Here is a 9,458-nt window from a genome sequence, read left to right on the forward strand (position 1 = left end):
GAGCCACCTTCCATCTCCATCTGAAGACTCACCTCCTTAGAGTGAAATTGGAACAACAGAGTCTAATGTCCCACTTTTGCTCTCTGAAGACACATTTTTAGCAAACACCTGGGTTCATGCAAATCAGACTTGCCCTAATTTTTAGTTGCATTTACAGTCTCCAACTAGTTAAGATGATCATCATCCACTGGCGTTATATTTATTAGCTTTATACCAAGATAAGATGGTGTTCTTTTGTGTAGTTGTTTGATATAGATTGCGTGGTACTTACTTATTATTTCAGTTCTGAAGATATGAGTTCTTAGAAAAGGGGAAGGACAGAGAAGAACTGCGCTTTTTTTCCCAGTGGGTCAATTCGCAGAACGTGAAGACACTTCGTAGTCATGTCAGATCCGGAGAAGTTGTGAAGAGGAAAATCCCCTCTCCCTTGAGATCAGACTACTTAAGAGAGAGACCCTCTCATCTCAACAAGCACATCTCCTCACTCTCTCCTCCTGCATCCAGCAGCTCTGCTCTCTGCATCCAGGCTCCTGTGAACATGAAGACAGAGATGAAGAACATGAGCGCTCTGCTGATCCTGGTGCTGCTCTGCTCCCTGCAGCTGGTCTCCAGTGGTGAGTCTCTTCACTCTGTCAGAGCGGTGGTGGTAGTGGTGCCTGTATGTGTGAGTGAGGGACGCTGCTTAGAAATCAGATTGATATATGTGTGTCTTTGTGTCCCACAGCTCCTCTAGCCTCTGAAGCAGGCTCAGATTGCTGTGTCAAGTATTACACCAAAAGGATTCCATTGGCGAAGGTGGTCTCCTACTCCAGGACCAGGAGCACCTGCACCAAACCTGCTGTTGTGTGAGTGTCTGTCTTTTCATTCTCAACATCTGTTTTATTGGAGCAGTTAAATTAAGCAATCCGTTCAATGCTAGAACCAGAAGTATTCCTGGAATTCTAACCCAGTGGTTCAGTTCTGTGATCAATATACCTACCATTGTCATTACTGATCAGTTGATGGATTGAATGACTGATGCTGAAGTAAAGAGATTGCAGTGGAGGGTGGTGTAGATCATACTTTAATAGCAGTGTTGGAGCTGATCAGAGATCACATTACTGTGTGTTATTTGCTCATCAGTGCTAATGGAGTTGATTTGTTGCTTATTGCAGGTTTGTGACAGAGGCAGGGAGGAGATTTTGTGTGGACCCCTCAGAATCCTGGGTGAAGAGTCATACCTCTAAGGTGGACAGCAGGTCAGCTACGACCACATCGATGCCAACCACAGCCTAAGGCCTGCCTCATCACCCAGGCGGCCATTTCTACTGGATAATCAAGTACAGAGGAGAAAAGCATAGCACTGTGCTCAGTTCAGTCAGAAATCTCTGGTTTAGTTTATTACAATATCACCAGTTTCTTTCCTTTGGTGACCATTTATAAATTATTTAAAACTTTGTTCTGTGTTAGTAATTTATTGAAAATTAAGGCTCATAACTGCCGTTATACGCTGGGGCAAGGTGCTTAACCCAGAATTGCCTCACTAAATATCCAACTGTATAAATGGATAACATGTAAAACTGTAACTTATGTAAGTTGCTCTGGATAAGAGCATCTGCTACAAATGACAACACTGTGAATATTGTAAATGTATTTATCACGTTTTCCCTTTTTCAATAAAAAGTCTTGTTTTCTTGCATTTTTCCCTCCTGTTCCTTGAATTTCCTATTTCCGATAAAATCCAAAAACAGAACTTTAGCACCCAGCACTAACGTTATCATAACATTGTTATAGCATCACTACTCATTTTTATAGACTCTGAAAATGTAACGTTGGGACAGACAACATAGCACATCTAAGACAGAGTCTGTGATTCATGTGTTTGGAATATGAAGAACACCCCCTGAATGCTCAGCTCACATTGATTGCATAGTTTTGTCAGCATCTGAATGTTCACAGCACACACTGTTGTGTGCGTAGCCAGATCAATACTGAATACAAATTTATTCTGAACTTGACCTGAAATAGTTCTTCCAATGCCTCACTATTGGAACTCATTGCATATGACTAGCTAACATCTCAATGATCAATGTTGTAGGATCAATGATCTTTTAACAGTATTGATGTAGAAGGCAAAGTCTATAAATAAGCTTGTGAAGGCAAAAAAATGCTCTTTTGACAGGATCCCCACTGAAAACCATGCTGATCAGGCATATTACAGGTCTGTACAGTTGATAAATGAGACCACTTCACTGACATCATTTCAATCAATCAGTCTCCAATAAATCACCGCCAATGCTTGTACCACAAAGGAAATTATTATTTCTGGCAGTCTGTCTTTCTTCCTCTGCTCCTGTCCTTCTGAGACTAGAGGATATAACTTGACTAGTTTGGATATCTTGCCCAAACTCAAGATTTCTCTAACAGGAGACAGGTACCACTGACCAAGTAATGATGGCAGCCACATTGTCCAATATGTTTCTGTTCAAACGCAGGTCCTGTATCAGAACTATTCTCATCAATCTCTACAGCGTCCGCGTCAAGTTAAAATGTTCCTGGTTGTGTAACCATTGTGCGCTGTATCTCACCTTCTTAAAATCACCATTTCAGCGCATCCTCTTGTCTTTTGCCAGTGCAGAGCCCTGAATGGATTGTTTGCTTCACTGTTAATGAAAGCCTTCACCGTCCCTGGAAACTGAATGTTGTTCATTGTTAGGTTATGTTAATTGTTAAAATGTTAAATGTTCAAGGGCCCCTTTTCTTCTATCTAATTCAAACCTACCAATAGCTGATCATATTCAATCAATTGCAACAAAATATGTTAATTGTTAATTATGTAGCTGTTTGTCATTGTAATTACCTGTGTGCATGAGTGAAGCCAGCCATTGGTTAATGGACCACACCGGCCTAATCAGAGGCATATTAAATAGAGGTGTGTGGGTGCTGCTAGGAGACTCTTGTGAGCAGCTTGTGATGCTTGTGGCCAAGGCTGAGTTTCTTTGCTTTGTATTTTACAATAAATTATCAGATTTTTTTGTATGTTTATTCCTTCTGTTCTGTTGTTTTGTGATAAGCGTTGGCCAGCTTCCTCACACCCACTCTACCATACCCCACTCCCAACAGCACTCAAATTGTTTTTTAAAAAATGTCCCTCGTTTCTCGTGCAGCAATATACTGCAAATTTATAAGTCATATTTGCAATTGCGACACGTATCAAATCAACATTGAAGGCCCTGGCAGAAACCCCTGATTATTTTCATCAACACCTGCCTTTAAGATGGGATTGCTTTCCGTTCGCAATGGTGATGTTCGATGATGGTCTGAATGCACTGGAAACCCTGCTGCTATTTCTGAAGTGATATGCACTGCAGACCCCAAATGGCTGCAGACTTATTTTGATTACTTTCACTTAGGATAATAGTAGGGGCAATCACAAGCTGGCAAAGGAATCTGCATGGCAATTCAAAGGCACATAAAACAAGATTAGATGCTTAATGCAATCTAAGAGATCCCTTTTAATTTACATTCTGAATTCTAATGAATGCACACATTTTTCACTATACCGTGTGTCACAGGTTTAAAGTAATCAATACACTCCTTTAAATTTAAGTGGTGGCTTTCACCAAAATTATTTACTGTGCAGCATTAATAAGTTCTTGTGTGACCTCTACTGGATGAGTGTAGGTAGGTACTGCAGTTCAATTCAAATTTGCTTTCTTAGCATGGCTGATTATAATGTAGCATTGCCAAAGCAACAACAACACAACAAAAATGAAAAATTTTAACACACAAATCAACCAATCATAACACAGGAAATACATATACATGAACACAGACAGCAGCAGTCAAGACTTTCCTGTTTTTGTTGTTTTTACATAGTGACTAAACTGACTATGACTTCAAAATGTTAGTGACAAACACAGATTGCCTGAATTTTGTCATGAGTCTGCATATTAATGCATGCAGGATACAAGACCTATAATAATTTCATATACATACTTCAAAACATAAATCAAGATAAATACGTAAATAAATAAGCTGTAAAAAATACTAGGTAACTAGGTAAGACTACAATGCTATGTAGAACTTATAATTCCATTCTCTCTCTCTCTCTCTCTCTCTCTCTGTGTGTGTGTGTGTGTGTGTGTGTGTGTGTGTGTGTTTGTTTGTTTGTGTATACATGTGAATGCATGATTGTGTCTAACATAACTTAAAGGTCAGTTCAGAAGAAGCAGTTGTGGAACACACTTCTTAGTATCTGATTAGCAGAATAAAACAAATTCACAGAGACTCAAAGATGTAGAGGGTTATAGAGAATTCCAACTGGTTCTCTCCGAAGTTAAAAGGGAAGTTCTTTTTTTGATTTCTTCCTGTACGTGTTCCTTCTGCTTTCTTTGTATAACACCGGTGGCATTAGCGAGGCAGACAGGCTTAGAAAGAATGTTTCTGAAAAAAGATTATATTTAAATTCATCAACTGAATACACAGTCATGTATGCATGTAGCTGTATAACTACAGATAAAATAAGTTTGTATTTATCCCAATATACTCACAAAAGACAACTTATTTATTAATGTAAGGTTGATTACAATTTTTGAATTTATGATGGAATAGTGCTTAATTGTATTGCTTTGGCATCTCGTCTTGCCAATAAAGGCTGTATTTGGGTCCATGTGTATCTGACTGAGAGTTTGTGTCTCGGTATGAGAGTGTGAGTGATGGCATGTGTGCCGAAGGAACGCAGGGAGAAAGTTCCTTGATTGCAGCTCGTCTTCTTTCTGAGTAGAATCAGAGGAAGTGAGAAACTTTCATTACTTTGAAACGGGCACATTGCATTCACGTGTGCAACCCCACTTGTGCTGAATGTTTGAAAACTATGTGCCACCCTCTGGCTGTTGAGGACCACACAAGATCTTGTTTGGCCCTTGGGGATTTTTCCTTGGGCACAGCTGACAATGGCAGGATTATATAAATACTCTGTTAAAATATTTCACAAAATAATTTCCCCCATTGAACATCTCCCATGGGTCCTATTATTTATCATCCTTTACACTTCACTTGCTTGGAATGAAACCAACAAGCAATTGGGCACAGCAGCCAATTTCCATAAAGTTCCTCCTTTATGGAATAATAACTTACATATGTGAGGCCCCAAACTCTTTACTGCCCCCTAGTGGTCTAGTAGAGGCATCCATACCTTACAAGATATTTTTAAAAAGAAGGTTTGCACTCGTTCCAAGATATGAGAAAATGCTACTCACTCCTTTGCTTTCCCTGGCTCTTTTATCTTGGACTCCATACTGCTTTAAAAACCTATGGTGTACCCTGGAGTGCTGACCTGCCCACCATTAATTTAATAGCTTTTCCTAACCTTTGGTATCAGGTTGGTTTCATCTCTTTATAGCAATTTTGTTTCACATAACATAAGCTGGACTGAGAAGTAATTTGGGACAATATTTTTCAAAGAGACTAGCCCATCAACTCTTTCATTATAAAGTGGCCCATAGGTTTTATTATACCCCTTTAAGGTGGTATAAAATGAAACTAACAGAGGACAAACTCTGTAATGAATGCTTGCTGAAGGCTGTATGATCCATCATGCACATGTTCTGAGGATGCCTGGTAGTAAAACATTTATGACAATAAATAGGATCAATCATATCCTTCTGCATGCACAGGTACTTATGTTACCATCACTCTTTCTGTTAGGGGATGGCTCAAACTCAGTTTTTACTTTCCTTGCAGAAAGCTAGGCTTAAGGAATGTGATCAGGAGGTTGGTCGAGGATGGGATAGTTACTGTATGTGACTTCTATGAGTTCCTCGTTTGGTTTTGTTTCTCTCAGGTGTTCATAAAAACATTTTTAACTCAACGGTCTGACAGTTTGTTCCACAGTACGAGCAGTGTTTGGGATTTTATTCAACGGTTGGATCTGTGATCAACCCTAGGGGATCACAGTTGCCTCATTTTACAGGCATTTTGTCATTAGAGAGACTCACAGCTAAAATTCACAGGGCTACACCAGCAACATTACAACGTTGGTCTACTGCTATAGAGCATGTGGGAAAACTTGTTGGGAAGCACTTTTATTGTGATCAGTGAGTGAATATTTACTTACGTTTCTATTTATTTTATTGCCCGACCTACTTTATTATCAGGATCCCCCCCCCCCCCCCCCACACACACACACACACACATTTTGGACCCTGAGGCCACCTTTATCACGATCTGTATTGAGGTTATATTTCTTAGTTTAATACTTAGATAAAGTATAATAAAAAGTATAAGAAGTATATCTAAGTATGATATTTAGATAAAGTACTTATCCAGTTTTCTTTTATGTAGTTGTTTGGTATAGTCTGTGTCTTACTTATTTGCTGTTTTCTTTCTGTAGACCTGAGCTCAGCGAAAAGAGGAAGGACAGAGAGGAACTATGCTTTTTCTAGGGGTAGATTCTTAGAACATGAAGGCATTTGAAAAGTTAGGTTAGATACGGAGAAGTTCTGAATAGAAAAATCCCCTCTCCTTGAGATCAGCCTATTTAAGAGAGAGACCCTCTCATCTCAACAAGCACATCTTCTCACTCTCTCCTCCTGCATCCAGCAGCTCTGCTCTCTGCATCCAGGCTCCTGTGAACATGAAGACAGAGATGAAGAACATGAGCGCTCTGCTGATCCTGGTGCTGCTCTGCTCCCTGCAGCTGGTCTCCAGTGGTGAGTCTCTTTAGTCTTTTGGGGTGGTGGTGACGTTGGTCTGTGTTTGTTTTACGTGTGTGTGATACAGCGCTCAGCAATCTAAGTGATGTATGTGTGACTCTATGTCCTGCAGGTCCTATAGCCCCTGGCACAGGATCAGACTGTTGTCCAAAGTATGACAACAAAAAGATTCCACTGGCGAAAGTGGTCTCCTACTACAGAACCAGGAGCACCTGCGCCAAACCTGCCGTTGTGTGAGTGTCTGTCTTTTCAATCTCAACATCTGCTCTCATCATATCAGGACTATGGCTCTCACACACCCCGTACTAATCCAGGGTTAATACTCACAATACTGTCACACAGCAGAGTCTGTTTCATTAGAGAAGTTTAAGTTCAGCGCTAATGTGCAATGCTGAAAACAGCACTGTTCCACCTGGACTTATAAACCATGACATTTCATGTTCCATCTGGATCTGTAAACAATGACAGTTGTAAGCATTACTTTTAGAAGACCAATGTTGTGGTCAGTAAACCTGTGTCATGCTAACCGATGAATTGAGTCATTGCATAATTAATCAGAATTGCTTTGATTGCATAAATGATGCTGAAGTAAAGAGATTGCAGTGGAGGGTGGTGTAGATCATACTTTAATAGCAGTGTTGGAGCTGATCAGAGATCACATTACTGTGTGTTGTTTGCTCATCAGTGCTAATGCAGTTGATTTGTTGCTTATTGCAGGTTTGTGACAGAGGCAGGGAGGAGATTTTGTGTGGACCCCTCAGAATCCTGGGTGAGCAGTCATGCCTCTAAGGTGGACAGCAGGTCAACTACGACCACATCGATGCCAACCACAGCCTAAGGCCTGCCTCATCACCCCGGCAGCTACTCTTATTGGACAATCAAATAATGGAGAGAGACGCATAGCACTGCATTCATTGCTTTTGGAAATGCCTGGTTTCATTCCTCGTAATATTGTCAGTTCCTTTCCGACATTGTTAAGTTATAAATTATTTTTATACTTTCGTATCTGTGGAATATATTTAAAATGTATTTTCAGCTATTTTTTCTATGCTTTGCTTGTATCCCAATCAAAGACAAACCAATACAAAATAAATGCTAAATGTATTGAAATGGGAGAGCTTTAGTGGGTGAAATTCTTATTTAAAACATTTTAACGATGGCATGTTTCTGTCAGTGAAGGACACTGAGGATGTCACAACAACCTTTTGAAGGTCATTTCTGTCCCACAATCCTCCTGTGAGATGAACAGGAAGTACACAACAGGGCAACTTGACCTTTTTATCTGCACTGGCTGACTTTGCAGTCAGTGTACATTAAGGCCTCTATGGATCTTGAAGTAATAAATTGAGCTGAACATAAAGGTCTTCATTTTATTTTCAACTTGGTTCCACAGAAAAAAAAATTGCCAGGGATGTCACATCATAAGGAGGGCAGAATCAACAGAAATTACAAGTCAAGCACAGTCCAGAAAATCAAGCAGAAAAGGTTGATTTTAAAAGATTTTAAAAAGATTTTAGTGCAGTGAGGATAACATTTGGAAATTAAACAGTACCAATTACAGCAATTGTTTTATTAACATTGCCCATTTTCTAAAAGTATCCCTATATATGCCATGTAATTTTTGTTTATCTCTCTGGTAATCAGAATCAGAATCAGAATAGACTTTATTGTCATTGCACGGTGGGGGTGCAACAAAATTGTGGGTGGTCTGCAACAGCAGCGCACTGAGGAACATTTATGTAAACACAATACAAATAAGGCAAACGACATAGGAAAAAAATATATACAAAATATACAATAAAATACAATAAATACAGCAAAATACAAATTTAAAAAGAAGACACATTGTAAATAAAAAGAAATATAAAGAAAAACTTGTGCGTTAATATGGCCTTTTTAAAAACTACTTAAAGTGCACAGTGGAATTGCACAGTTGTATTGAGGTAGAGGGTTGGGGGGGGGGGGGGGGGGGTCAGTGTTTGTTAGCAGTGAATCATCTGATCAGAAAATGGCCCTATAAAAGGTGAACTTAGGTATGGCTATAAACACATGTGATGTGTGATATATTAAACAGCACTATTTGGGTTCATGATGTGTCAGCACTACAGTATTATCCCTCTTGTGCTACTGTGCGTGGCTGCTTGGTTTGAAAGATACAAAGAAAAAGGAAACATAAGAATGAATTTAAAAATGCTCAGTGAAAAAAGAAATAATAATGAACAAGGAGTACTGCCTTGAGCAGATTTGCAAAACTGCCAATGGTGAGGGCCTTTTCAAGTCAAGTCAAGTCAAGTCAAGAGAGCTTTGTTGTCAGCCCATCCATATACAAGTATACAAGTATACAGTAGGGTTGAAATAATGTTTCCCTGGGACCCATGGTACTACATGTGCAAGACAAAGACAACATAAAGTACAATGCATAAAGCCAATAAATAACAAGACAATAAGTATCATAAATACAACAAGACAATAAATAGACAAAATTACAAGACAATAAATAATGACAGGCAGAAGTTCTTTGTATTTAATATCCCACATTCCTTTTGTGAGAAGCATAGGAAGGTTTAAGCAGGGCAATTTTGCCATTGTGCCAACACTGGCCGACTTTGCCCAGTGGTAAAATAGGTGTATTAAAGTATCTAATTGAGTTGTACTTGTTTGTATTGTCTGACTTTGTCTCAGGTAAAAAATCCCAACTGTCGAACAAGGTGTTATGCAATAGTATACAGCAAGAGGACACCTTGTGATTTTCAGGGGAAGGAC

The 9,458-nt window shown here is 39.4% G+C and overlaps 1 protein-coding gene across 1 annotated transcript; it reads left to right on the top strand.

Annotated features, from left to right (window-relative positions):
* The first annotated feature begins 6,619 nt into the window (after positions 1 to 6,619).
* On the top strand, positions 6,620 to 7,586 carry LOC118787652 (C-C motif chemokine 3-like 1). Its single transcript, XM_036543189.1, has 3 exons — positions 6,620 to 6,692; positions 6,808 to 6,928; positions 7,413 to 7,586. The coding sequence occupies exons 1-3, from the start codon at positions 6,629 to 6,631 to the stop codon at positions 7,531 to 7,533; spliced, it is 306 nt and encodes a 101-aa protein (XP_036399082.1). The 5' UTR covers positions 6,620 to 6,628; the 3' UTR covers positions 7,534 to 7,586.
* The last annotated feature ends 1,872 nt before the right edge of the window (positions 7,587 to 9,458 follow it).

This window comes from Megalops cyprinoides, chromosome 13, assembly GCF_013368585.1.
Source record: "Megalops cyprinoides isolate fMegCyp1 chromosome 13, fMegCyp1.pri, whole genome shotgun sequence".
NCBI lineage: Eukaryota > Metazoa > Chordata > Actinopteri > Elopiformes > Megalopidae > Megalops > Megalops cyprinoides.

Excerpts from the sequence above, each read along its gene's own strand:
- LOC118787652 (XM_036543189.1), top strand. The coding sequence starts at position 6,629 with ATGAAGAACATGAGCGCTCTGCTGATCCTGGTGCTGCTCTGCTCCCTG. Across the intron at positions 6,693-6,807 it reads CCTGCAGCTGGTCTCCAGTG|GTCCTATAGCCCCTGGCACA; the intron begins GTGAGTCTCTTT and ends TATGTCCTGCAG. Across the intron at positions 6,929-7,412 it reads TGCGCCAAACCTGCCGTTGT|GTTTGTGACAGAGGCAGGGA; the intron begins GTGAGTGTCTGT and ends TGCTTATTGCAG.